We start from the raw sequence: 27,324 nt of genomic DNA, 5'->3' as shown, positions 1-27,324 counted from the left end.
GTCACAGCACTCGTCTCTCTCTCCTTCTGTGAAGGTGTCTGTCTGTCTACCTCGAGTTCTTGTTCCTGTCATATTCTTCCTACCGAAGTATGCTTGTGCTGAATCTTGGTTATCCTCTGTGCAGGACATGGAAGAAAGCTTATCATGAGAGGTCTCCTCTCTGAGACTGAGGTGTGCTGCTTTCTTTGTTTTGCTTCAGATTTGTACTGTTAAGTGCATGATAAATCTCCTCTTGATGGATCTGTTAGTGAAGTGCTTCAAATTTGGTACTCGTGTTAGAATGGGCTGTGGACCGGAAGGGACATGGAGGAGATGGTGATGGACTACAAGGAACCTGGAGCTAACACCAACCCAAGGAGTGGTGTCTTCTTCAGCACCCCACCCTCACCTCCCAGACCTTGACTTTTCTGTAACTCACATAGTATTACTATACCTCAGAAGAGGAACCTAAGTTGTGCATGTGTATTAATGCAAATAAAGGAGTTCTCCAGGAGAAGTCCTCTACTGCATATGAAGCTTTATATTCTGATGTTGTTGTGATTGTCAGAAACTATTGATTTCCTGTGAAATTTTAACTGGTTTTTGCTCTGAATTCTGTCCTGTGAGATCTCAATTTTCTCCGACTCTCAGTCTTCTTCCAACCACCAAAATGGAGGATTCAGTCTCTTTGGCTGAACCGATCGAATACCTTTTCCTTCACACAATCCTCCAGGACCTCAACCGGGACATCATGAAGCTAGAGAAGTTCTCACTGGCATCCATGTCCTTTCTCCACTCATACTTCCAGTTCTGCACATGCCTGATGCATCACAGAAACAATCACCTTACAGGAGACGCAGACCTAAGCGGGGAAGACATGGAGATGGTCATGGCGTCGACCACCTCAAGGAGGACATGGAGTCTGATGAGCTCTCTACTTTGTTCGAATTGAAAGAACCGGGCCCAGAAGAAGTGGGAGGCAGCCTGAGAACGACGATGAGTTCATCGATGCAGTGGAGTTGCAGAGACTTCTTCTCCTTCACCTTGTCTTCATTCACGTAAGGGTTGGAGTTGGATTTGGTTCGTCTAGATATCGCAAGACGGGGATTGGGTTCGGTTTGGGTTGGATTTTGGCCTGATCTATGGACCCAATGTTGTGATGGTCGAGCCAAACCACATCGATTCGGAACCAAATTGCCGGGGTGGACCCCACCTTTATGCCTTCGTAATCGGAATGGTCCCACCGATTTATGTTGATCTGCCATCAACACGACTAAATCATCACGACCCGACTAAATCATAATTCGTCGAGCAATCCTACCGATCACAGTAGCAGCGGACGGCTCTGATGTTGGAACTGCAGGGTTCCAAGCAAAGCATCACAGGGAGAGAATCCACATACAAAAAAGATGATTCGGCTTCTTCATCTTGACCGAGGGAGGAGACACAGAACACCGTGTTGCTACTGGGAGATAGATGTGGGTTCCAGTCATTGGTTCCGTGGACCCCACTCGGGTATCCAATATACTGAGATCTTCTCGTGTTTGGTCCCTCGGTTATATGTCTGGAACAGCGAAACGAATCGAGGAGCGGATATAGATACCTATCCCAACCCCTTCCTTGTTCATCCAGTCTAAATAATTCGCTTTTCCCTGGAAAGGTCTTCTCCTCGTGCTCCCCCGTGCTAGGGTTTGCGGCGGACCCCAAGGGTTTTCACGGAAACGAGCGAGATCTCGAGGTATGAGGCTTTCCTGTCTTGCGAGTCCTCTCACCAAGCTTAGGGTTTGCCCGCTACTCATTTGTTGCATCTTCCTGGTTTCGCTTTCTTGCACGATCTTGGAATGCATCCTATGCTAGATTTGGGGTTTGTTAGGTTGGCGACTTCAAGGATGTAGTTGAGGCGATTTGACATGCGAAGGATCTCATCTTGAAGTTTTTCTTTATTGAATTAATTCGTAGAGAAACGAATTGTGCAATAGCTGCGGCATTGCCTAGTTCCTGAATAGATGGATTGTGTTGCGTAGTTGGTTGTCTTCAATATGCCAGGAAAGATGGCATTTTCTTTTGTGATTTTATCCCTTCGTTACCATGCAGAATAATAGTTTTTCTTTTAATCATTCCTGTATGAATTAGATCTATCTCTATGCTGCCGAGGTGTTCCATTTCTGCGTAATGGAAACTTTGTTCATAGTTTTTTTTTGTTTTTATCATGCCTGTATGAATTTGATCTATCTCTATGCCCGTATTTATGGAGTGCGATGAGCCCATACTTTATAGAAGCTTTCTGAAGAAAGATCATACATAAAGTACTGAAGGTTGACATAGATTGATCATTTGCCTTGTTTCCTCTAGTGTAGGAGTATTTTTAGATATTTAGTGCTTGGTTTAGGATTTTGTTTTCCTAATTTGTGTTTTGGTGATACAGAGTGGACTCTCTCCTAAGTTTTTAAATTTTAACAATGTTTTTCTTGTGATTTATCTTTAATATGTAACATTATTTCTATGTGCACCTTGTAGCAGTGATCTTCCATCCAAAGATGCATAGTACTTGAACGCATGCTGGGTTTTTTTTGCTTTAGTTTCATTGTGTAGCTTGTATTTATATATGAATATCAGCTTTTGTCTTACTGTCATAAGTTGCTATTAGGATTTAGAGTTACGACCACCTTGTGTCTTGGCCTGGTGGTTCAGGGGCTGATGGGCCATATCGCAACAGTTGCTGCCATTGGATTCCCAAAATTCTACGTTATTTTTTATCCATTTAGCATTTTTTTTTGTCCGGGTGCCTTGGTTATCGCACAGATTGGGCCAACACCCTTGGAAAAAACCATTTGGCATTTCATGGGATGTCATGTGATCAGCTAGCTGATGGAACTACAGTTTGAATGATAGTATTGTTGCAAAATAATTCCAGTAATTTTATTTTTGCCCTTTCAGCTTTAAATGGCATATCCTATGTTGATTTGTTTGAATTGTTTGTTAAATTGTCATGAATAGTGTCAGAAAATTTTGCTTTTTAGAATGGTTGAGAAACTTTTTGTTCTTCTTTTACTGTCTTGGTATTCAAACCAAATACCTTAATTTTGCAGTGGGAATTTGTTGTAGACGGTGAATATCAAGCCTTTGGCAACAATGGCTGGACGGAGAAACAATAATGGGAAAAGATCTTATTCACAGTCTGACTACTCCGACAATGGAGGAAGCAAGAGAAGAAATCCTGGTGAAGAAAGAGACACCTATGCTCCTGGGCCTGAAGATACTGTTTTTCGTTATTTATGTCCTGGAAGGAAGATAGGAAGTATCATTGGGAGGGGTGGAGAGATTGTGAAGCAATTAAGATCTGACACGCAAGCAAAGATCAGAATTGGGGAGACTATACCTGGTTGTGAGGAGCGGGTCATAACCATTTTTAGCACAAGGAGAGAAACCAATACACTTGAAGATGTTGGTGATATAGTTTGTCCTGCACAAGATGCTCTCTTTAAGGTGCATGAGCGGCTAGTTACTGATGAGGCAGTTGACGAGGACATTGATGGAGACAACCCTCAAGTAACTGTTCGTCTGCTTGTGCCATCTGATCAGATTGGATGTATTATTGGGAAAGGAGGACAAATCATTCAAGGTATTCGTAGTGACACTGGTGCACAAGTACGCATTCTTAAGAATGAGCACCTCCCTGCTTGTGCTATTAGCAGTGATGAGCTACTCCAGGTATGTTGGATCATGTTATCTCTTCCTCTTTTCACTCATAAAAATGTGGTTGAAAGTCTTCTAGTCATGAAATATATGGGGAGGAATCGTTGCTTGTGCATTTACAAAGTTTTTGTTTATTTTATAAAATTGAATGTTGATTCTGATGTTGGCAATTCTTGCTGTTGGCTGTCTTCTAAGATCTGTCAGTGTCAGTGAGCTTTTTATTCTGTATTATTAGTCTGCTTTCAATTTTCCTCCGGATAATTTTTTCTTCTGCATTTTTTTTTGTACTGGTCATACTTCACAAGCATATTATGATTATTTAATACTATTTGGAGCTGTTCGTTTTTTAACTTCCCTGTTAAAATGAAGCATCTAATTCAAAGTCATGGAATAATCTTTTTGTTATTTTTTGATGAAGTTACGCTTACTGTACTTCAACTTGAATGGAATCAGATCGGTGGGGAAGCATCAGTTGTAAAGAAGGCTCTTCTTCAAGTTTCATCACGCCTTCATGATAATCCATCTCGTTCCCAGCACCTGCTTTCTTCTGGCACACCTCAAATGTTACCAGTTGGTGGTCAGTTTGGGGTTCCAGGCACCACTGCACCAGTCATTGGCATTGGTCAACTGATAAGTTCTTATGGTGGTTACAAGGGAGATGCAACAGTGGATTGGCAATCCTTTTACCCAACTCCAAGAGATGAAACTGCTGGAAAAGAGTTCAGCTTGCGTCTTCTTTGCCCTTCTGCAAACATAGGAGGTGTGATAGGCAAGGGTGGTGTTATTATTAAGCAGATTAGGCAGGAATCTGGGGCATCTGTCAAAGTAGATAGTTCATCTGTGGAAGATGACTGCATAATCACAATTACTGCAAAAGAGGTAGGGGACTTGTTAGTTCTCGTTGGTGACGCCTTCATGTTGCTTTATGCCTGTCTAGTATATGTTACACATGAGCTTTTGTGCATGAGGTTACTTGCCTGAGTATGTTGTTCTTGTGGTAGAGCAATGGAGTTTTCATCCACTTATGACTGTTATTTTTGTTTAGTTCTTCGAGGACCCAATCTCTTCAACGATAGATGCAGCAGTACGCTTGCAGCCCCGGTGTAGTGAAAAAACTGAAAGAGAATCTGGTGAACCTTCTTACACCACCCGCCTTCTTGTTTCCACATCACGGATTGGTTGTCTAATTGGTAAAGGAGGATCAATTATTTCTGAGATGAGGAGGTCGACACAAGCAAATATTCGTATACTCTCAAAAGAAAATGTACCCAAAGTTGCTTCTGAAGATGATGAGATGGTTCAGGTAAGTAGTAAACAATGTTTCAGTTGTGCTGGTTGCATATATTTTGAGTATGCAGGTATATTAAAATCATACAGGGTTTGTTAATTGCTTGTGTGTCATTATGTTGATTCTGTATAGATTAGTGGAGACATTGACACTGCAAGAAATGCACTCGTACAAGTGACAACACGTCTGAAAGCCAATTTTTTTGAAAGAGAGAATGCACTATCTTCAGTTCCTGCTTCTATTCCATATCATCCTTTGCCAAATGATGCTTCTGAGGGGTCAAGATACGGGAGCAGGGATGCTAAGGCACATGGACGCGGGTTTTCTTACTCTGGTGGATACGGTTCTTCTAGTGATTTGGTAACCTCTGATACTTATGGAAGTTATGGTGGTTCTCAGGTATGATCAATTTCTGAAGTTAGTAGGGCAACATTTGTATGTTAGCTACTTGGAATTGCACTAAATTGTCTATGCATCCTTAGGGTGGTGGTAGCAGCTATGGAGCTTATGGTGGATACTCTTCTCGACATGGAAGTTCTGGGTAAAGGGTTCATTTTTTAACATAACATTTGATGTATTGTTGATTCATTAACAGAGTTTTCAAATGTTTGCTTCTTTACCAATTTAACTTTGCTAGGGATGTTGCATATGATGGTTGAACCAAGTGTTCTGGGAGGGGCTGAGAATTCTTTAGGGTCTTTTATATCAATTTAGAATTTGTTGGACATCTCTCTTTGTTAATTCTACTTGCATTTGGAGGGATCTTAAGGATGTTTATTTTGTTGGGGGTAAAGACATAAGGATCTACAAATTAGGTGAATAACAGACTGAAATTTCAAAATATCACAGAAACAATGAAAACATTTTTAGATCGCCTAAGATTTAGGTTAGTAACATTCAGAGACCAAAAATTTCAGCTAAGATGTGTTCAGGACCTCAGGTAATGTTTAAGTTCGTAATTCAGGATACTTAATGAAAATTATGGAGGATAGTAATGCAAAGATAAAAGAAGCTTTTTCTGCTGTCCTCAATTACAGGTCATGGTTTGTACTGTCCTCAAATAGACCAGGAAGTTAACTGAAGAAATGAAAAACATCGATCAAGCTTGGTTTGGTTTAGGTTTCCATTGGATTGCACAACTTAGATCTGTGATTTCTCTTCTCAACTCGGTGTAGAAAGCAGTGATAGTTACTTAGCTAGTATATTAGATGTTATAATTTAGAATATGAAATGGTTGAAAGTTGAAACTCATCCAGTTCCTACTTGTCATACTTTTTACACCATAAGAAAATAGATTTTTAACCATTCATGTTCTTGTTGTGAGTTGTTAAGTATATCATTGGATGAGATCTTCTTGATGTTACCAAGAGTTGAGATTTGATCTTTAATCGTTTCTAGATACTTGTAATCTTGCATGTGGCCACTAGTTCATTGATGAATGGATTAGATTATTTTCATTCTGTTGTTGGAGAGTTCATAAGACAAGGCATTTGGTGATGTTCTCTCTACTGGTTAGATTATTTTCATTCTGCTGTTCGAGTTCATAACACGAGGCAATTGGTGATGTTCTATTTACTGGTTTTGAAAACACAAAATATTTTTGAAGTATCAGTATAAGTTCACTTGTACTGATACACCTTTGCATTAGCTGGTCTTGTCAAACTCAGCATTATGTTCCTTCTTCTGAACAATAATTTTGGCTGAATGGTGGGTCTTCTCTGAAACTTGAATAAGTGATTATTTGAGATCTGCCCCCCTGGATTTATCGATTTCGTGCCAGAGTGACCATAACTTGCTGTCTGATGATAGGCTCTGATCCATCTAATCATCGCTTAAGAATTTTATCACTTGTAGATTTGTCTCGAACAAAGCATCTACAATCTTCCAGAAGGAACATGGATTCATCTTTAATGGAGCCATATTCCTCAAGCAAGCAAGTTATTTAACACATCTTTTCACGTTCAGAAATAGTAAATAAACACCATTATCCTGCTGTCACTAAACCTATACATTTGTTAGCTGATCTATAATGCAAAAATGCTATTGATTATTCCCTGCTTCACCAAGTGTTCATTCATCAATTACTGTTGGTTACTTAATTGGACTTGATGTTCAACATTTGGGAGGTTCTTAGGACCTCCATGGGCATCTGTTTTGTCCATTCTACAAATGCAATAGAAGACTTTGTTTCTGTCATTTGCTTCTGTTGACTAAAATATAATCACTGCTCAGTATATATGTAAGCTTCTCATGTCCTTCAACAGAAGATTGCATATCTATGTGACCCTAATTTGTAGCTTGCTTTACCAGGTTATCTGGTCAAAACACAGTTTCTCACGGGAAACATCGTGGTTATTAGAATCCCCAGTGACTAGGGCAAACAGGTAGAACACTCCTCTCAGTTTGTTTTAGATTTGGAATACATGTAATGAATCCGGATATGCTTTGAGAACTGTGTTGCTCTTTAATGAACCAACAACCTATACTAGAATTCTTATGCAGGCTAATCTTGTTGACCTTTGTTGCCTTGCTGTCCTATTAAAACAGTTGTCTGAGAAGCCTGGAGCCAGCCTATACGAAGCCTCAAGCCTAAACCAGAAGAACAGATGAACAGAGCCTGAGATAGTAATGCCCACATACAATGATGATACCATTTAGTTTCCTCCACGCCCTTCGCTTTATACCAGGCCATATTTGCATAACCATGGGCCCAGCTTAAAGCCCCACCTTCTCTCGAACAATGTTTTAAGGATTATAACTGTTTGTACTTTGAACCTCAAGCTCTTCCTCAAATTGTGAATGTGGAGTCATTTGCCTATATTATGGATGTTATCTTTGAAATGAAACCCTGTCGTGGAAGGTGCTTGTCATGCTTGATCAATCTCCTTTTCTTTTTCACTTTCTACTACTCCATTGCTGTTGCAGCCTTTGTGTTTTTTTTCTTCCTCCTGCTGATCTTTTCTGGACATGATGTGATTGATAAACTTAAAATTTACCCTTTTTTTTTTTTCGTATTGTTGGGTATTCGTCCTTTTGCAATCATAGGTGGAGGCCCTGTATCCAATTGGTCGACCTTTGGAGCTATCCCCCTTTGTAAAAACTTGGAATGAGGATTTGTTGGAAACCAATCTTGGATAATGGCCATATCCTAGCAAGGAATGGCTTTCACTGGATTGCACTTTAAAATACTTTGTTTCAAATCAACTCGGAGTATTTTAGCTCATCTATGTTGTTAGATGGATAGAATGTTTTTTTAATATATTTGCTGATCAATCTCTACTGAAAGTTGTGCCACCTGATGATTTTGCTGAGATTTAGTTTGTTAAGGTTGCTATCCTGTTCTATGAGAATCTAATGAGGTTTGCATTAGAATGCTCTAAACGCAATTATAAGTTCTGCAGGTTTTCTGAGGTGTATAGCTTTTATAGCTTTACATGGCTTCTAAGTTTTGCAGTCAACTGCCATGGCCACTTCATGACATTGTCATGTGGAGCCTAATATGCTTCTCATTTAATTCTGTCATTTATGAATTACTAACTTTCACAATGAGAGGTGCTACATGTCAAAGAAATGCGAGAAGTATAAAGGTATCATCTCCACCTTTGTCCTGTGACATTATTATACTTCAGTATCTGGTGGTGCAGTTGGTTGCCTGGATCCCCTCTTGAAGGTAAACTTAGATCTTATGTTGTATTTTTCTGATTAAACTATTATCCTCTCTCCTTTTTTTAATCGATAGTCAAGGTACAGGTAGACCGACAAACTTATCGAGACCCCATTAGTGCCAATAGAATTCTTTGTAATGGCAATTACAAGATTATGTACCAGTACATATGTACTTGATGTTAAAGTCAGTAATCTTTACTATCTTCTTGTTGTTGTTGTTGTTATTATATATATATATATATATATATATATATATATCTGTTTGTTTGTGTGTGTGTGTGCAGGGATTTTTGATCTGGAACAAAGCCGATCAGTCTATGGCCCAATTAATGTGTTCCTCTATCATTTGCGTTCATTGATGTGTTTATACTTTGAGTGTTCTTCCTGAGAACAGAAGGGCATATAAAGATTGCACGCATCTGAAACTATGTCAAGTAATGGAGAGAACCATGTATGCTATACAGCACGAGTATTCTCTTTTGTGTCTGTATGTTATACAGCCAACCTTTTTAACAGACTCTGAAGAAACTCACTCATGTTCTACGTGACTGTACTAAATGATGATGCTTTGAATAATTACTATGGGGCTATAGCTCATCGTGGTTTAGGTTACGCTGCAAGTGTTTGATTGTATGCCTCAATGAGTGGCTGTCTGTGGCTGTCGTCAGGTGAACGAGACGCGACTCTCGTGGATGAGAAGCCAGTGCCCGTGAATCGTTGTGAGCATTCCTGTCCCTCTGCATCGATCTCTGAGAAGGCATCGCAGGTGTTCGACACAAGGCCGGCGCAACGCAACATATGTCGAACTTAGTGGAAGTGGAATCAGAGGCTTGAATGCGACGAGAGTTCTCGATCCAGCGAAACAGATGCTGTAGTGTTGTGCGCCGTCAGAACTGCTCGACCGGGGGCCAGCGCCTGCAATGGGCCTCGTGACGAACAAGGCGGGCGCAGAGCATTGGGATGTCCACAAGCATACACATCCCTTTCTGTGCTGCTATCATTGTTGGGACAGAATGACCTCATTGTTGCAGCCACAAATCCCAATTCAAAGGTCAAGGAGTCCAAACCGCAGGTAAAACCGTAGCGGAGAAGGCAACATCAGGCATCCCAGTATCTGGTATCCTTCCTGTTCTCTCCATACCTGAATACTATTATTATATATGGAGTTGGTCGTCTCCCTGGCTTGATAAGTTTTTGCTCAGAGACTCGAGACCAGGGTATGTTGTTTCCTCCTGCCATATGCACAACTGATCTGATGTCGTTTGATTCCTCCTTCGTGATTCTGTTGCATGCTCAGGTTGATGATCGAGGCTGAGGAAATGTTTCTACCACCAGGTTTTCGCTTCCATCCAACCGATGAGGAGCTCATCACTCACTACCTTGCGCCGAAGGTTGCCGGTACCAGTTTCTGTGCCACTGTGATTGGGGAACTTGACCTCAACAAGAGAGAGCCATGGGACTTGCCATGTGAGTTTCTCCACCTCTCTTCTGCACTGCCTGCCTCATGTGATCCCACCAACCATGTTTGGTCCTGCAGTGAGCACAAAGGTAGGGGACGAGTGGTACTTCTTCTGCACGAAGGACAGGAAGTACCCAACTGGCTTGAGGACAAACAGAGCCACCGATTCCGGCCACTGGAAAGCAACAGGAAAAGATAAGGAGATACACAGAAGACGGAATCTGATCGGGTTGAAGAAGACTCTGGTCTTCTACAAAGGCAGGGCGCCCAAAGGTGAGAAGACTAATTGGGTCATGCATGAGTACAGACTGGAGGGGAATCGGTCAAACACGGTGCAAGTATTCTTCTTCCCATCTCCTCCGTTGGTTACTTTCTCTGTTCCGTTATGGCTTCTTTTGATGTATTCCTTCTTCTGCTCTCCTCCTCCTCCTCCTCCTCCTGCTTGGATAGAATGCTTGGGTGATCTGTAGAGTGTTCTGTAGAAGGTCAGGTGAGAAACAGGACATGGAATGGTTTGAAGATGAACTCAGATCTTCTGTTCCGGTCCTATCTGCGAATGATCACAACAAGAACAAGGACAGGTTCTCTTCTGCATCCAATTCGACCCATGTGACCTGCTTCTCCGATGGCTTGGTGGGCCTGAGGGGCTCCGAGGAGTTGGCAAAGCCTTCTCAGAACTCAATCATGCTGCCTCTATCACTGTCCTCGAACGCTACCAGCCCAGCAACCTCAAACCTCGTAGATTTGCATCACCGAGGAGACAGTTCGGTGCAGTTGTCCGAGAGCTACGGCCGTGGCAATGACAAGAACTTGAAGATGGAGGAGGAGGCTCTCAGCATTTCAGAGGAAACAGGTTTGATCACCAACATGGCGCCTGATATCTACACATCCATCAGAAGCAACTTCAATTACCAGGAGCTCCTGCCTGATGCAGAGCGACTCGATGTGCTGTCATGGAACTACTAGAACAAAGAATTGAGCAGCAGAAGAACATAGTGACCACTGTACATGTTGATTTCAAGAATTACTCAATCTTACTAGAGATCAAATCTGTAGAGTGATGAGTAGCACATACCATAATTTTTGCATGGGGGCAAGAGCTGCATGATTGCATGATCAGTACCAAATCATGACGAAACAACTCATATAATTGATCCAGATGTGATCTCGTTGAGGTTGACCTCGGCAGTCGCATCAGATTTGCTTTTAGCTTGCACGTTTGGAAGATGGAGGAGAGTGACAACCATATACATCACCTTTTGGTCCCTTCCCTTGACTCTGCAATTAACTTTGCCTAAAAATTTCTTGTGTGAGGTATCAATTAGGTCAACTAATCACTCTTCATCCCTGTCCAAGTTCAAGTTATCATGCCCTCTGTCACCAGAAGATCTTTGTAAAATCTTTTCCAAGACACATAATTCTGCTTCACCTCATTAGTCTATTGTAGCATTTTGGCATCTATCATCCACAATGTGGGATGTGATTGTGACATAGCAACTCCCACATCAGTTTACAGAACAGTAGCATGAGATCTGTTGCTAAATATCATTTGCTTGATGAAAATTTCTATTATTTAAAAAAAAAGATGAAGAAAGAAGAAGAAGATGGAAGGCATTGAAATAACAATACCAGTTTAAGAAATCTGAAAATTTAGTAAAAATATCAATCAAATCGGAAACAGAATCACTTATCTCGGTCGTTAGTAGAAATAACCATCTTCTGTATATAAATTGGCAATGTTCCTTTCATTGATGATTCATCCTGTATTATAAATAGTTATGGTCCCCAAATTAGATATTGATTAATAAAGCATGACTGTGACCCACAGATAAACATTATCACCTGCCATCAAAAAACCTCTTTGCAAGCATTTGTTGTTCATATAATCTTATAAATAAAACGGAGCAATGATCTACTTAGATACTACTGATTCTTTTTTAAGCAGCAATCATATCTTAAAGGCCTAAACTGCAAGCTCAACAGTTCTCACAAGCAAAGTATTCTCTTCATTCAGTTCAAGTACTGCTGCTAGATTCTGTGTAGAAAGTGTATCGACATAATTACCAACTCATGGTTGTTGTCTCCTGATATCAGGTTTGCCACCACTCTGAGATTGGCAAGAAGTCACGGGGCATATAAATCTTGTCTCAGCTGAGACAAAACTGAGAGTTGTAATAGTTATCATGTGACTAGCTTCCAATCCAATCCTATGCATAATGATAAAGGTGATACCATCAGGTAACAGCAAGCAGAAAGAGACACCATGAGAGCTGCACAAACTGCCATGGCCACATATTTTGTGAACTCCTTCATGCCCACATGATGAATGTTGTTATGGATCATAGCCAGCTAATTGTCGTTGAGCTCGATCTCGTTACGTTTAAGTCTGAAGTAGAAAAAGAAGAATGTAGTTAGGGAGTATACAAAGTATGATCTGTTATAATCAAGAACACCAAGTTGAACACCTGTGAAATCACAAAGCAACATGTGCATCAGCCTTCATCACCAGATCTTGAGTATAGTCTTTCTCTATGTTGGATATGTATTCTTAAATCATATGAAATTTTATATTATATTTTTGGTTGTTAAATACAAGGCAATATTATACAGCATGCTCATGTACTATGTATGGTTTCACATAGGGTCCTGATCCTCCAGTGACCTCTTTCTAGCCTTTAGGTTCTGCTCAAGGCTTTTAGGTAATGGTGGTGTTCTCCCTCGACGGAACAGAACAGCAAGAGCCCTCATCCTACGACAAATATCAAAAACCTGCAGATAAACATGGAAATCCATCAGGGAAATGCCAAATAATGGTGAATTAAGTGCATTTCTCTTTCTAGTGAACTAGAGAAACTAGATTTATCTTACAGAGGATGCATCCAGCTCTGCAATGCCTTCACAACCTTGGCCTCCTCCCTGTAGTATGTCACAGTATTTTGCTGCTTCATCCTCATCTTCAAAGACCTAACACAAAGCCCATTTCAACACCTTAAACCAATTGCACTGGGGTAAACTGTATAAATTGTGGACAGTATATGAAAGAAAAAAAAAAAGCCCCAATTCTTTGGAAGTATTTTAATTACATCAGAGAATGCCATTACGCGCAAATGCCACATATGCATGCAAAATCATTCTAGATTAATACAATCAGCTGCCACATGCCAATATACTTAAATTAAAAGAAAGTCACCAGAAAAGCCTAGTGATAGCACACTAAAGGTTACGATTCTGGTAGTTAAATGAGCAGTTCTGGTAAGCAGAAAAACCGGGTACGAAGATATCTGATTCCAGAATCTCATAAAAAGATTAGAGATTCTAAAACAACCTATTAACTGGACTTCCAGAAGGTTGGCATCACTACATATCAACTGAGCTTTTCTCCAGACATATAGTTTGTAAAAGTCCAATCTTCTTGAAAATATCAGCATAAAATCATTAGCAACATATCTATTGCAGTTTTCCCCCCCATAATCTTCTTCTGTCTCAGAGAAACTGTGCAAGTGCTGTGTATGCACATTGACAGAGCTAGTATGCTTGGCGAGCAGAAAAGTTCTCATTTCATACACTCCCATGGAGCTCAAACGATTTTAAGAACCAAAACAATAGTAACTCCAAAGGTATCATATGTCTTAGCCTATCTCTCATTTTTTTTTTTGTTCACAAGATGCATATATTTCTAATAGTTAAGAAGACTAACTCAATCTTCTGCATGTTTAAAGTTTCATGTAAACTGACAAATCCAAATTGTTGACAACTCAATACGAGGCATTGATAGTTTCTGTTAGCCTACATCTGAACCACTGAGCATGATCTCTTCACCCAATATATCTATCAAGTTTTTCTTTCTCGATTATTGATGTCACTTCTAGCACACACAATGATTTAAAAAGCGTTAGGCGCCAAGGTCCAAAAACGCCCGAGAAGCTAGGTGCTCGCCCGAGCGAAACGAAGCGCTAAAATATAAAAATATATAATATAATTAATAAATATAATTATTTAAATTTTTAAATAAAAATATGCTATTAAATTAAGAAAATCTAAGATACAAAATCACAATGTCACATTAACAAAAAGTTTCAAAATTCAAAACAATAACATTTTACATCAAAATAAAAATTAACAACATTAAAATCAAAATAATATATTATTAATCTATTAACAGTATTGAAAATTAATCATTTCAAAATTCAAATAAACTTAATATTAAGAGTATACTGTATACTGAGCCTGACGGAGAAACGAGGAAGCAGCGGCGAGCGGCGGCAGCAGCAGCGGTAGCGGCAGTGGCAGCGGGAAAGGGAAAGGGAGTAGGAGGCGCGAGCAGCGGGAGGGCTCGCGGGAGTCGCGAGCAGCGGGAAGGCTCGCGGGAGTCGCGAGCAGCGGGAGGGCTCGCGGGAGTCGTGAGCAGCGGGAAGGCTCGCGGGAGGCGCGAGCAGCTGGAGGGCTCGCGGGAGGCGCGAGCAGCAACAGCGACGAGCAGCGAGATCGGGAGCGGCAGCGCCAGCGGGTTAGGGTTGGGTAAGGGTTATATCGGTTTAGTTGGTTCGATTGAACCAACTAATAACCGAACCAGGACCGAACCAGACCTAAAATCCTGGTTCGATCACTTAGTTTACCCAGGCGCTCGCCCGAAGCGCCCAGCGCCTGGGCTCGGGCGAGCGCCCAGGCGGCGCCTGTTTGAAGCGCGCCGCCTGGGACATTAGCGAGGCGCTCGGGCCTCGCCTCGCCTCGCCCGAGCGCCTCTTTCAATCACTGAGCACACACTAACAGGGCCATTATCCATCCTAGTTTTCCCAAGGGTTTCATTTTTCAGGAACTGCACACTACTCTGTCATGAATTAATTTAGAGCTTTGAGCTAGTGGTATGGTTGGTAGCTGCATGTCTACATTCTCTACTGACATGAATAAAGCAAATGGTATGGTTGTTGATAGCTCTCAACTGAAGCAAACTTATACAAATCAGAACATTTTGATGTCCTATGGGATGCACTATGTCCAACTGATGCTTATTAGTTAATGTGAAGACAAGTTCAGCAGCCAGAAGACAATAACAAAAAGATGTAGCTATAAGAAGACAATAATAAAGAGATCGAGTTTCCATAAGATAATTATTTGCAAGAAATAATTTTACAAAAATATGTGGTAGAACTAATTGTCAAGACTTACAAGCACTCCCTCTCTGATATCTTCCACAAGCATGTGAAACTTTGTCCCAGTACTCTGTTTAGCTTTAGTGCCGACTTCTGATCCCCGTTTTCCCCCTTTAGAGAACAGCAGCCCAAGTTCCCTTTCCACTTCGCTGAATGTGAAAAAGATAATTAGCAGTAGTTACAACAAGGAGAACAACAAACTACAATACATGTAGCTCAATGAGACCTGCGGCTACGACGTGTTTTCATTGTCCATAATTGGTTATCTCTTTGTGCCAAAACATAAACTGGTTTGGAGTCTTCTCTCCATGGATTGGCCTCCAACACTGTAAAACGTTTTATATTACATAAGATGTCTCAGAAAAGTATTGTTGCCTATGGAGAGAGAACGTGAAAACCGAATCTAAACAAAATGTTTATATTGACAGGTATGAGCCCAAAGAAATATATTTTGTAGTATGGATCTATACTCTTCCAATTAGTTGAAAATGACAATGAAATGTCTTCTATTTGCTTTTGATCAAATGACTTTTCATAACCTTAGAACATCTCACTTACTCTCTTGAAGAATTCACATACACTATAGATGCAAGTGTGCAACAATAACCTAGAGCAAATTGGTCATGAGAAGTTCTTCCAATGAATCCTGAGGATATCTATTTGACGGTGACAAGAAGACTTTCTTACTATAAAATCAAGCCCCTGCTACTTGTAAGCACCCACCTATAGCTAGTTTCGAAAGAATTATCAGTACAAACAGCTGCAACTATCTCACGACTAATTAATAAGCAAATGTCCCATGTGGAAGAAGGCCTGACATAAGATAAGGCAAAATTTTGAAACATAGAACATGGATGGCTCTACACATACAAGACAACAGTGCTTCAGATTTTAAATTATCCAGCTAAGATCATCTATAGTTGAATCTAACATCTGGATAGATGATGTATAAAAAAAAATAGCCAAAGTGATTCTCTTATATAACTTCTATACCACTTTAACCTAAGCCACATTTATCATTGTCCTACCCTTTCCAGAGTGTATATAGTATATGTGTGTACATAATTAGGTCTTCTTCATCCCGCGATCAGAGTCCTCAGTTCTCCTAAGACATCATTCAGTTGTTAAACACGGACTAAAATATTAGATCAATAAACATTTTGCTATTGGCTGTAAGTCCAAAACAGATACAGATCAGAATATATGGGATGTCCCATTCTGATTCAGATGTAATACGGCACTGGAAATGAATAAGACCTGGAGATTAGTAGGTGATCTTCCTACCTATTATAAGAGTTTATCATCTCATTTTTCCTTTCCAATTGACCATCTAGCTATTTATGGAGAAATATTCAAATATTTTCAGATAAGCAGAAGTATAAGCTATTCATCAGTATCAGGAAGCACCTCGTAACAACGTAAAACCAATTGAATGAATTGAATCGAGCATTTCAAAGATGAATTTGAACAGCCGCCCGACGACGATCCATCACTATCTGGATCAAAACCAACGTAGCTTGTGGATAGAAGAAGGGGAAGGGGGATTGGGGAATTTGTATACCATCGTAGCTGATGGAGTCAAGGGACTGCATGAGGTTGCGGCGCATGTCGTAGGCGCGGGAGGAGACCCGCCTGACGAACTCCTGCGAGCTCCGGGGGATGCTTCCGTCCATCCCCAGCGCCCTCTCCACCTCATCCTCCTCTTCGCCCTCCTCACCTCCACCAAATGAAGAGGACGACGAAGCCGAGGCGACCGCTCCTCCCCTCCGGTAGCATCGGCGAGACGACAGGAGAGGGACGGTAGAGAGATCAACCGAGCAGAGGGCGGCCAGGCGGTGACTCGCCGGGGAGGGAGGGCGGTGGTGTAGGAGAAGGGAGACAGCACGAGGAGGAAGGAGAGAAGAGGAAGGCTCTCTGCCGCTGCCGCCTCTCGTGGTAAGAGGAGGAGGAGCCGAGACGAAGGAAGGAAGCGCTTCCGAAGCCATCGAACGATCACACGGAAAGAAAGGGGCGAGAGAGGCGGGCAACTTATAAATATCTTGGGAGTCTGGAAGAGGGGTTGCAGCTACTGTGTGCTCGAGAGATCACCGTACACGTAACAACGACTGTCCAGTGGCTTTTACGTCCGGGCCAAGGCTCCGGACCACATGGAATTCGCCTGGAGCGCAGTAGAAAATTGATCTTTCCTGAATTGTGACTCCCTTGAAACAGGTGATTCAGGAGAGTGTCCGGTGGCATGCGCGGAGAGAAGACGCGAGTGGAGTCAATAAAAGAAATAATAAATAGGAAATAAGGGAGATACATATTCTTTCATAAACAAAAAGATACATCTTGTAATCACTCTCGTTTCTTACCCACCACAGATGAGAAAGGCCCCCACAATCTCAAGCAATACGTGTGAATCGCACTCGGGAAGGTACAATTAGGAACGGCCGTCGTTTAAAACGGGGAAGCACGACATACGTACACGGCCGCCACACGCGTACGAGTTTGCGGGTACGATACTCAAACTCGATGGAGTAGCGGAGTCCCATACACATACACGTTTGAAGCGGTCAAAGCTGCAAATTCTCGTTTCTCTTTCTCTTTTATAAGAATCCAAGGAAAATAATTAAATTGATCGAAAGAAAGAAGATAAACGATAATTATTTTAGGGAAAAATAATGTAGTCATGCATGACTTATCCAGTATTATTATTATTATTATTATTAAATAATTTTAATGAAAATATTAATGGATAAGATTGCATAAGTTGATCTCGAAAATTAGTACTAATCACAATGTAACCTTTCAAATAATGTATTGTTTTTTTCATGTAACAAAACCCCAACTGGATTGAAGAAAATGTACGTCTCTCTCTTGAGTGAAGACAGATGGATTGAGAATATAAACATTCCCTGCATCAGCGTTCACATGCATGCGTCGTTTGTCATGAAACCACGTGGATGTATAATAATAATAATAATAATAATAATACTTAATGTTCCTTTTACTGCCACTGCACGAGTTATGTCCACAAGGCGACACACATCTCCATATGCCTAATGTTGTCTATGACGCTGGTAACTCTGCGACGTGAACAGGCGAATAAAAGAAAAAGAATAAAGGGACGCTTTTGCTCTCCTTGATTTAAGCTCATAAAGAGGCTCAATGCATATCCAGTCAGCCACAGTCGACTCCCACTCCCATCACCCATTCTCTCTGCTTCATCCCCAAGGAATTCGGCTCGAACATGGCTGCCTCGTCCTCGCTATTGCACAGCCTCAAGAAGAGGAGGCGCAAGCTGCTCATCCTCCTCCTCTCTTTTCTTCTCCTCCTTGCCCTCATCGCCACTGTCACCACCCTATCCTCCCGCCGTTCCTCCTCCGTTTCCACCTCTCATGTCATCCTTCACACATCCTGCGGTGCCACCCGCTACCCCTCCCTCTGCCTCTCGGCCATCTCGTCCTCCCCCTCGCTCCTCAGCTCCATCTCATCTCACAGAGACGTCATCCTTGCCTCCCTCAACCTCACCGTCTCCGCCGTTCACCGCTCCGTCCTCCATGTCCACAGCCTCTCCTCCGCCTATGCCAACCTCACGGACCGGGAGCGCACCGCCCTGGCTGACTGCCTCGACATGTTCCACATGTCCCTTGACGAGCTCCGCCGCACCGCTGACGACCTCCGGGTCCTCCCCGTTGCCGCGAAGGACCACGCCCGCCCCCTCCCCGCCGACCCCGAGATCCTCGTCTCTGCCGCCATGACCAACCAGGAATCCTGCCTCGATGGCTTCTCCCACGACCAACTCGACCGCCGCCTCCGCGGCAGCCTCATCGCTGAACTCACCCACGTGATGCACATGTGCAGCAACGCGCTGGGCATGATCAAGGGCCTCCCCGGCAGGGGCGGCGTCCAGCGGAGGAAAACGACGGGATTCGGGGTGGACAAGGAGGGATGGCCGAAGTGGATGGGGGAGGAGGACAGGCGGCGAATGACAGCAGAGGAGGTGGCGGCGGACGCGGTTGTTGCGGCGGACGGGACCGGAGACTACAGCACGGTGGGGGAGGCTGTGGCGGCGGCGCCATCGAAGAGCAAGAAGCGGTACGTGATCAGAATAAAAGCCGGGACGTACGCCGAGAACGTGGAGGTGCCCAAGAAGAAGACCAACATCATGTTCGTCGGCGACGGGAGGGAGACGACGGTGATCACCGGCAGCCGCAACGTTGTCGACGGCAGCACCACCTTCAGGTCCGCCACCTTCGGTACGTGAGTCCTGCTTGAGCTATCCAATCGAACTGCTGTCCTGTTCTTTCCTTGTTCTTCACCTTTCCACTATCGTCACGGCAACAATCTCGAAAATTAGTACTAGACACAGCTGAAACAAATCAGTTAGACAAAGCACTGGCATTGGATTTCCAATGCTAAGCTTTAATCGCCGGAATTTGAGCAGGAAATAGGGTGTAAAGAACACCTCCTTAATATATATATATATATATATATATCGAGAGAGAGAGAGAGAAAGGACGACTTAAGCGCTGGATTTGCAATCTATCGATGGGCTCTGTCAGTACAGCATCAAAGATGAGAGCCACTGAAGCTATAGCTGTAGGCCACAGCCTTTCGTAAAGTAGAAGCTGCTTTGATGCGCAGCTTACGATTGGTCAACAAAGTTGCTGTCAATTTGTCTTCGGGTGGGACTGAGCTGCATGTGACACACCATCAAAGGTCTTACGGATAGCAAGCTGTCGTTTCAATCTGTCGTCTTCATTGATGAAAGTTGAACTCAAGCGGATCACACTCTTAAGGGACCGAATCGATGTCACTGTGTTCGGGAGCTGTTCAGCTCATTGGAGTCTTCTTCTTGCGTTGTGCATGTCTTCTCTGGCTATAATTTGACATGCTTGCGTGACGATATTTGCAGCTGTGGTGGGGGAAGGCTTCTTGGCGCGAGGGCTACGGATCGAGAACACGGCCGGCCCGTCGAAGCACCAGGCGGTGGCTCTCCGCGTCGGCGCCGACCTCTCCGCCTTCTACGACTGCGACATCCTCGGATACCAGGACACGCTCTACCTCCACTCCCTCCGCCAGTTCTTCCGCGGCTGCCTCATTCAGGGTACCGTCGACTTCATCTTCGGTAACGCCGCCGCCGTGCTCCAGGACTGTGACATCCAGGTACGCCGCCCCAGCCCCAACCAGAAGAACATGGTGACCGCCTCGGGGCGCGACGACCCCAACGAGCCCACCGGGATAGTCATCCACCGGTCCCGCATCACGGCGGCGCCCGACCTCGCGCCCGTGCAGAGGTCGTTCCGGACCTACCTCGGCCGGCCGTGGAAGGAGTACGCGAGGACGGTGATAATGGAGTCGGAGATCAGCGACGTGATCGAGCCGGAAGGGTGGCACGAGTGGAGCGGGACGTTCGCGCTCGACACCTTGTACTACGGCGAGTACCGGAACACGGGGGCTGGCGCCGGGACCGGCAGCCGGGTGCAGTGGAAGGGGTACAAGGTGATCACAAGTGCAGCCGAGGCGGCGGAGTTCACGCCCGGGAGCTTCATCGCGGGGTCGAGCTGGCTGGAGGCGACTGGGTTCCCCTACTCCCTCGGTCTCTCATCATGATCGAGATCGATCCTTGATGAACGGTGGGATTGCTTCGAGACAGAGCATGCAGCTTTTCTTCATCAGCTAATTGTGTCCGATGAGGATCTCTTCTTTGCTGCAAAAATATGAGTTGCAATTTCCTCCTTTAAGTGTTACTTCCGCTAGTGTTGTTTAAGCACATTAACCTTATTTATCAAGTTCTTAGTGACCAATATATAAGTAGAATTTGAGCACATCAGAGTATGGGTTGATTACTCTGCACATAAAGCTTACAGAAACTAGGAGGAAATATAATGATGGTATTAAGGATATGAGGATCCTAGGTGCCGTTTTCTGTTGACATTTGGTCGTTACCGTATCCGGTGGTACTTTACAATCATAGTCGTCATAAACTGTCGCCCTCAGTAATATTATCGTCGATAACAAGTTATCGATAGTGGTCCATTGATCGAGAAACCTTGTATCCGGTGGTACTTTATAATCATAGTCGTCATAAACTGTCGCCCTCAGTAATATTATCGTCGATAACAAGTTATCGATAGTGGTCCATTGATCAAGAAACCTTATCTCACTTGTAAACAGGTGATAGATGATAGAATGAACTGAATAGAAAGACATATTAACAAAATTGATGAATCATTCGTGCATCATATATAAAAATTGATTAACACAAAAGATGCTAACAAATGGATCTAAACTATTTGATTTTACAATCATGGTTTTGATACCAATTGTAAACATAAAAAAACATAATATACTTTAAGCAAAATATTTTAATGTCAAAATATGAAATCAAATAACAATAAATCTCTAAATTTATTATGTGTACTTTTTTATGCTCCTAAGAAAGTCTTTATCTAATTTATAAATACACTATTGTCGAATCTCAAGGAAAACTTGTAGTGATATCGATTATCTATAATATCTTAATTATTTCACGCATCATGTCTTCATCAAAACTATCTCCTAAAAAATTTTATCATAATTAGAATTTCTTTTTATTGTTCGATAATCATAATCAGAATTTAATCATATATATAATATATTTTTTATTCAATTAAATAAGATCATATAATCTAATATGATATAATATTCAATTTCAGGCCTGTCCACCCCTCGAATAAGATCATTCCTTCCAAATGGGATGATGCCGGGAAGTAGCTGATCACCAGACCTTGCCATGGATCTCTTGCTCATGTGAGAAAACCAGCTGAGATAATCGAACATTTAATTTCCAAGCATTACGGTGTTGGTGCTCCAGAAAGATGATGCCTTCGATACTGAATCTTGTTGTTCTTGTGGTAGACTTGTCTTCACCTATATATCTTTCCTAGTTGTGTTGAAATTGACAGTAACTCGATAAAGCTGAGCATCTTCTGTGCTAATCGTAGCTCTGTGCCTCAGCTGTAGTGGAATCAGTTCTCTAAGTCAATATTCTGAAGATTTATGATCTCTGAACATTGATTTCATTCACTTGTTTGTCTCGAAAAATTTTCTGATGTAAACTTCAGAACAAGAGTATAACATCTCAAAATTATCAAGCATATCATCCGATGGTGATTAGATGCAGAATGCTTCTCTTCCTTGACCTCTATACATGTCTCTACCAACTGGACTGTTCCTGCACAGCTTGTTAGTTCACAGATTGACTTTGGAATCAGATTAAAAGATGTTGAAGTACTTTCTCTGTTCTAACGCAAACCTTGATATCACAATTGGCGCTGTGTGGTCACTCATACGTATGTGTTTGCAGGTGAAGATACAAAGAATGAGGTCTGATTTAGAAGAGAAATTGATGAAAAGAATGGGAATTGTTCATAGAAGGGCAGAGGAACTGAGAGCAACAACTCACCTGCAGCATTCACAGCAGTCACAGAGAGTAAAGATCCCTCTGAAAACACAGCTTGTGGTTGTTTCCCTTGCAACCACAACCTTTAAGACATACAGATCAAAGGCCACAGGAGTGCAACTAAAGGATCATGAAATGAGTGGGTGTATTCTGATTTCTCTCTTCTCTCGTGATCATGAAGAGAAAGAGAAGTTGCTGGTCCAATGTTTGCAAATTTTGTTTCCTTGACCTGATGAGAGAGAAATTGCTGAGTTACTTGAGTATAAACAAGTAATAGCTTGTAGCTTTGTTGTGATTCTATATGCTATTGTGTTGGGAAAACAAGAACCTGGAAAACTGGAACACAGATGATAGAAAGGATATTGGAAGAATTCATACACATTTGTGGACCCTGTAAAAAATTATAAGCATAAGAAGCTCCAATAAGAACAACCTTTTGGAAGTCTCAAAAAACCATTAAAAAATTGGAAATTTCAGACCTCAATACTGAATCAGAAATGAAAAATCAATCTTTTCTGCGGTTGTGATTCCAATGGTAAACATGAAAAATTAAGCCAACAAAGATACATTTAATGATTAGATACATTTCCCTGTTAAACAAAGGAAGATCCTGTGGCAAGACAGATTAGAAGAATACTTTGGCCACATTATGGGCATGAATATGACCAGAAACAAGCACATAACCACAGTTGATGAAGTAAATTTAACAATACTGCAGTGCACTGCTTTGAGTGCTGAACTTACAACTTAATCCAATAGTTATGTTCTTTTTGGTGTATGACAACTGAAAAAGGAGAGATTCAAAGTAACTAATAAGCTGTTAAACAAGATTTACACACGTTAGTACATAGTTCTTGATTCAACTGCTACTTGTAGTCAAAAGTATTTTAGCCAGACTACCGGTCAACGTATACAAAAGGCAATGAAATCAGTTGCTCAGTAAACATGATAACTCACCCTCAATTGTAGTGCATTCAAATCAAAGTAAATCCCAAGATCTAAAAAAAAATGCAAGTGGATAAAAAAGATGACAGAGAAGGCTTTCACCCAAATCTTGATGACACAATATCAAGATCAGCATAGTTTACACTTAAAAAAGGAAAAGGTCATTATCGGGACCATGATCGCACTTGTTAAAGTGAACATCGGTTCTCCAATAACCATTTCTTTTTCCAGAGGAGACCCCACCTGGATTCTTCAGGAACCATTTTATCATCCCTACAATTGACATGAGTTGCTGCCTGTCAATGAAATCCAGTACAGTTCTAGGAAGTTCATTGAGTCTTCTTACAGACCTTAAAAACTGTACCCTCTTGTGCCTCGTTAGATAACATCAGTGCATTCCAAAGCAAGTGCTGCTCTTCCCTTTATGAAGGGAAAACCATGGAAATGAACATTCTTTCCATGGGATGACAGAAGATGGATTCAAATGTACCATCAAGGAACATATACATGGATGACCATTTGAGCATTGTACAGTAACATACAATTGCAATAATAATATCAAACAATGAAATCAAGATAAAACTAGTACAAAAATTTATTCGGAACTCACACAGTAGCCTCCGGTCTTGGCTCGAAGGAGATGGCAGCCGTAAACTCCTTGGCCTTCCCATCCACGTAACACTTGGGCACCTCAACCCATTCATCGACCGCCATATCGAACATTATGTGCCTGCTGCTGCATTCACTTGAACTGGCACAGATGAAGATGATTTCCTGACAGCCTGTGCAGTTTATGTCCATCTTTTGCCCGTAGAACTCATGAGACATTGATGGCGGCATGGCTGCCACTTGTTGCCATGATTGGCTTTCCTTGGAGAACTTCCAGACTCTCAGGCTTGCAGTCTCCAGGAATTCTGATAAGACAACAACTAACATCTCTCCCTTGCACTCGACCACATCTATTGAGTACTCAAAGTAGATAGGCAGAAATCTAGGATACTCGAAATATGTCTTCTGAGCAAGATTACAAGCCACGACAGTTCCCGACTCACTGAGAAAATAGATGACCTGTTCTCCATTTTCCATGATGAGAACTGACGAGTACTGTTTAGATGCACTCCTCTGCATGTTTGTGGCTACAACATCTCCAGCTTTGCTAAGGAAATAAATAATCTCATCTCCGGCTATGTGAGATTCTGAGGAACTCTCACCTTTCTGAATTAACATGACTTCATCTTCCCATGTAGACCTAGTGGAGTCAAAGATTCTGAAAGCAAGGTTTGGTGATTTCCCCAGGACTAGTATGATCTTAAATGAAGATGGATAGGTCGGAGAAGAGTACATAGCAATGGCATGTAAAGTTTGGCTCTCACCATCCGGGCTTCCCGGTGGGAGCTCACGGCAGGACCCTGTGAGAAGGTTAAACACCAAAAAGTTGCCAGAGTCCGTGCGGTAGCACACAAGACCACCAGATGCAGCAACAGGAATGGGTTTACAACTGTGGCTTTGTGGGATATGAGTTTGATGATTGAGACTTTTCCAATTCCTTTCACTGGTGTCGAAAACAATAAACTGGTCAAGATCGTGATCTACCATAAGGAACCATGGTTCCCTACGGAGTATCTGAGAGCATGCGATATGAAATGTCTCAGATGTGGCAACAGATCTCCATCTCTTGCATACTGAACTGAGACGAAAGAAGCTTGAGGCAGGAAGGCAGGAGAGGACCCTTTCGAGTAGGTCTTGATTTAGCTCATCTAAGAAGAAGGCAGGTCCAGTATGAGCTTCTTCTTTTGCCTTTCTCTTCCTGCCTTTTCCTGCCAAGAGATCCATGTTCTGCTCCATCTGCTACAGAGTCACTGAAGGAGACACAAACGAGAGACTTGTTAGATAAAGAAGCAATCTTTATCAGGCTAAATAGGAAACAAATGAGATACAGAACTATGGAAATACAGGGAGCAATAACAGTGCCAAGATTCTGAACAGAAATCTCTAATCTTTTGTGCTCAAACATGACAGATTTAGCAAATACATTTCACAGACTCTGTTCTGTACCCTGTGGACGCTAAAATTGACTTCTGGTAACATAAGGAGTCTTCCAAATACATTATGCTTTCAAGTTCTGATATTTAGGTAATTCACCCTAATTTTCGTTTTAAGAAACATTACTAAACCATCCAAGATCACATCTTTCAGCCAAAACAACCATGATCAAGAAACCATACCAAATACTCCTTAGAAACCCTAATCATCTGCTGAACAAAAACAACTCTTTTTACCAGAGAGCAAGGATCTGAGATTGCAACTCTCACACTCTCCTCCTGTCGCTTTAACTGAGAACCACCAACAGACGAAATTACACTAAAGATCCACACAGCGAAACCACAAAAAATTCTATTCGGGAGAAGTATCTCAAACCCCGTAACCCAGAACCAAACAGCAGCGCTTCCCGTCACATATGCTAAAAGAACAAGATAAGAACACAATTTTGGCAGCAAGAAGGGTTAGTACTTAGTAATCGATTTTTCTCATGCTCTCTCTGTTACAAACCAAGAAGATTAATTGGAACCAAAAGCCTCCATGAGTGACAGCTCCAAAATAGAATCTTTTTCCAAACCCCTTTCTAATTTTCACCAGCAGAAAGCAAGTAAAGTTGAAGAAAAAACAAAAAAGTTTCTTTTTTTATCATCTAAGAAAGATCAAAATCACAACTTTCTCACATCCCTCTCGATTGATCCGCAATAGAAACCAAAACAATCGGTTAAGAACCCCAATACGAACCAAAACACCATTACCGCCCAAAGAAACCTAGAGGCAGATCGGAGAGTAAGTAAAAAAATGTACCTTGGTCACACGGTCACAGGCTTAGGCCACGGAGGAGTTGGCAAATATGGATAAAGATCAAAGTGCGAGTGTGTGTGTGTGTGTCGTCGTGGGCTTCTCCTCCTTTTGTAGTGGTTGAGGAGGGCCGGAGGAGGGGGGAGGGGAGGGGAGGGGAGTGATGGTAGGAAACTTCGTCGGGAGCTCTTTTTGTTTTGCGTTGACAGCCGGGAGAAGTGCGTCTGCGTGTGTGTGTGTGTGTGGGTGTGGGGCCGTGGATGCGTTGGGGTGTGTGCGGGCGATGGCGTTGGTCCTCGGAAAACAGCTAAATAGAAGAGAGCCGAAAGGCCCGCAAACCCAAAGCTGCTCTCTCTTTTGGCAGAGAAGTGCATGTGACTGGCCGCTGACACTCACCAGCACACTGCGTGGGTTAGCAGTGTGCAAGAAAGAACACCATGTTGCATCTTCGTTTTCGTATGTAGAGATCTCATAGTTCCACATTTGATCTCCATGCTAATCTTAAAACATCTACACACACTTATGGATTAAGCTCCAAGTTCTTCAAAAGGCTAAATGAGTGTTTCCCCCGTCTGAATCCCATGTCAGCTGGATAGCTATTATGTGTTGGTCTTCCATCAGTAGATAATACAACATCCAAATGGAAAAGAGAACCCAAAGCATAGACCACACAAAAGAAACAAAGAGACAAAGGAGGGGGGGAAAAACTAGACCAAAGGAAAGAGGAATAGAGAAAAAGCAGAGAGTACTGAAGCTGCCATGGTGCAAGCGGACACAGAGATACATGTCAAAGGAGTGAAGAAGAGGAGATCTGCTACCACGGCTGACCTTTGTAAGGCAAAAGCCAACGAGACAACAACATCACCCAATACAA

General features: G+C 42.3%; 5 protein-coding genes across 12 annotated transcripts; 3 read left to right on the top strand and 2 right to left on the bottom strand.

Annotated features, from left to right (window-relative positions):
- Positions 1–1,563: 1,563 nt before the first annotated feature.
- Positions 1,564–7,844, top strand: LOC135678649 (RNA-binding KH domain-containing protein RCF3-like). Of its 2 annotated transcripts, none has more exons than XM_065191704.1 (8): positions 1,564–1,717; positions 3,069–3,690; positions 4,129–4,554; positions 4,721–4,978; positions 5,096–5,362; positions 5,446–5,504; positions 7,274–7,347; positions 7,511–7,844. In XM_065191704.1, the coding sequence occupies exons 2-7, from the start codon at positions 3,112–3,114 to the stop codon at positions 7,320–7,322; spliced, it is 1,638 nt and encodes a 545-aa protein (XP_065047776.1). In that variant the 5' UTR covers positions 1,564–1,717; positions 3,069–3,111; the 3' UTR covers positions 7,323–7,347; positions 7,511–7,844. The 2 variants fall into 2 exon arrangements, with proteins under 2 accessions (XP_065047776.1, XP_065047777.1); XM_065191705.1 differs by having other exon boundaries at positions 1,570–1,717; positions 3,085–3,690.
- A 146-nt stretch (positions 7,845–7,990) lies between these two features.
- On the top strand, positions 7,991–11,297 carry LOC103991409 (NAC domain-containing protein 92). 3 transcript variants are annotated; one of them, XM_018829063.2, is made up of 5 exons: positions 7,991–8,813; positions 8,914–9,746; positions 9,927–10,096; positions 10,167–10,426; positions 10,539–11,297. In XM_018829063.2, exons 3-5 carry the CDS (start codon positions 9,931–9,933, stop codon positions 11,052–11,054), a joined length of 942 nt encoding a protein of 313 aa, XP_018684608.2. In that variant the 5' UTR covers positions 7,991–8,813; positions 8,914–9,746; positions 9,927–9,930; the 3' UTR covers positions 11,055–11,297. The 3 variants fall into 3 exon arrangements, with proteins under 3 accessions (XP_018684608.2, XP_018684606.2, XP_065047778.1); XM_018829061.2 differs by having other exon boundaries at positions 8,914–9,846; XM_065191706.1 differs by having other exon boundaries at positions 8,914–10,096.
- A 774-nt stretch (positions 11,298–12,071) lies between these two features.
- On the bottom strand, positions 12,072–17,246 carry LOC103991408 (uncharacterized). The gene is made up of 6 exons (XM_009410859.3): positions 16,800–17,246; positions 15,465–15,564; positions 15,255–15,387; positions 12,957–13,052; positions 12,554–12,857; positions 12,072–12,474 (listed from the first exon to the last, which is right to left on the bottom strand). The coding sequence occupies exons 1-5, from the start codon at positions 17,221–17,223 to the stop codon at positions 12,723–12,725; spliced, it is 888 nt and encodes a 295-aa protein (XP_009409134.2). The 5' UTR covers positions 17,224–17,246; the 3' UTR covers positions 12,072–12,474; positions 12,554–12,722.
- A 1,152-nt stretch (positions 17,247–18,398) lies between these two features.
- On the top strand, positions 18,399–21,051 carry LOC135678648 (pectinesterase-like). The gene is made up of 2 exons (XM_065191703.1): positions 18,399–19,479; positions 20,139–21,051. Exons 1-2 carry the CDS (start codon positions 18,471–18,473, stop codon positions 20,834–20,836), a joined length of 1,707 nt encoding a protein of 568 aa, XP_065047775.1. The 5' UTR covers positions 18,399–18,470; the 3' UTR covers positions 20,837–21,051.
- A 917-nt stretch (positions 21,052–21,968) lies between these two features.
- On the bottom strand, positions 21,969–26,697 carry LOC135678646 (F-box only protein 13-like). 5 transcript variants are annotated; one of them, XM_065191702.1, is made up of 4 exons: positions 26,457–26,690; positions 24,223–25,471; positions 22,996–23,058; positions 22,817–22,896 (listed from the first exon to the last, which is right to left on the bottom strand). In XM_065191702.1, the coding sequence occupies exons 2-3, from the start codon at positions 25,455–25,457 to the stop codon at positions 23,040–23,042; spliced, it is 1,254 nt and encodes a 417-aa protein (XP_065047774.1). In that variant the 5' UTR covers positions 25,458–25,471; positions 26,457–26,690; the 3' UTR covers positions 22,817–22,896; positions 22,996–23,039. The 5 variants fall into 5 exon arrangements, with proteins under 5 accessions (XP_065047772.1, XP_065047771.1, XP_065047773.1 ...); XM_065191700.1 differs by lacking the exons at positions 22,996–23,058; positions 26,457–26,690 and adding an exon at positions 26,124–26,424 and having other exon boundaries at positions 21,969–22,896; XM_065191699.1 differs by lacking the exons at positions 22,996–23,058; positions 26,457–26,690 and adding an exon at positions 25,892–26,097 and having other exon boundaries at positions 21,969–22,896.
- Positions 26,698–27,324: the final 627 nt, after the last annotated feature.

This window comes from Musa acuminata, chromosome BXJ1-7 (assembly GCF_036884655.1).
Source record: "Musa acuminata AAA Group cultivar baxijiao chromosome BXJ1-7, Cavendish_Baxijiao_AAA, whole genome shotgun sequence".
NCBI lineage: Eukaryota > Viridiplantae > Streptophyta > Magnoliopsida > Zingiberales > Musaceae > Musa > Musa acuminata.
This window is presented reverse-complemented; position numbering and strand designations above follow the sequence as displayed.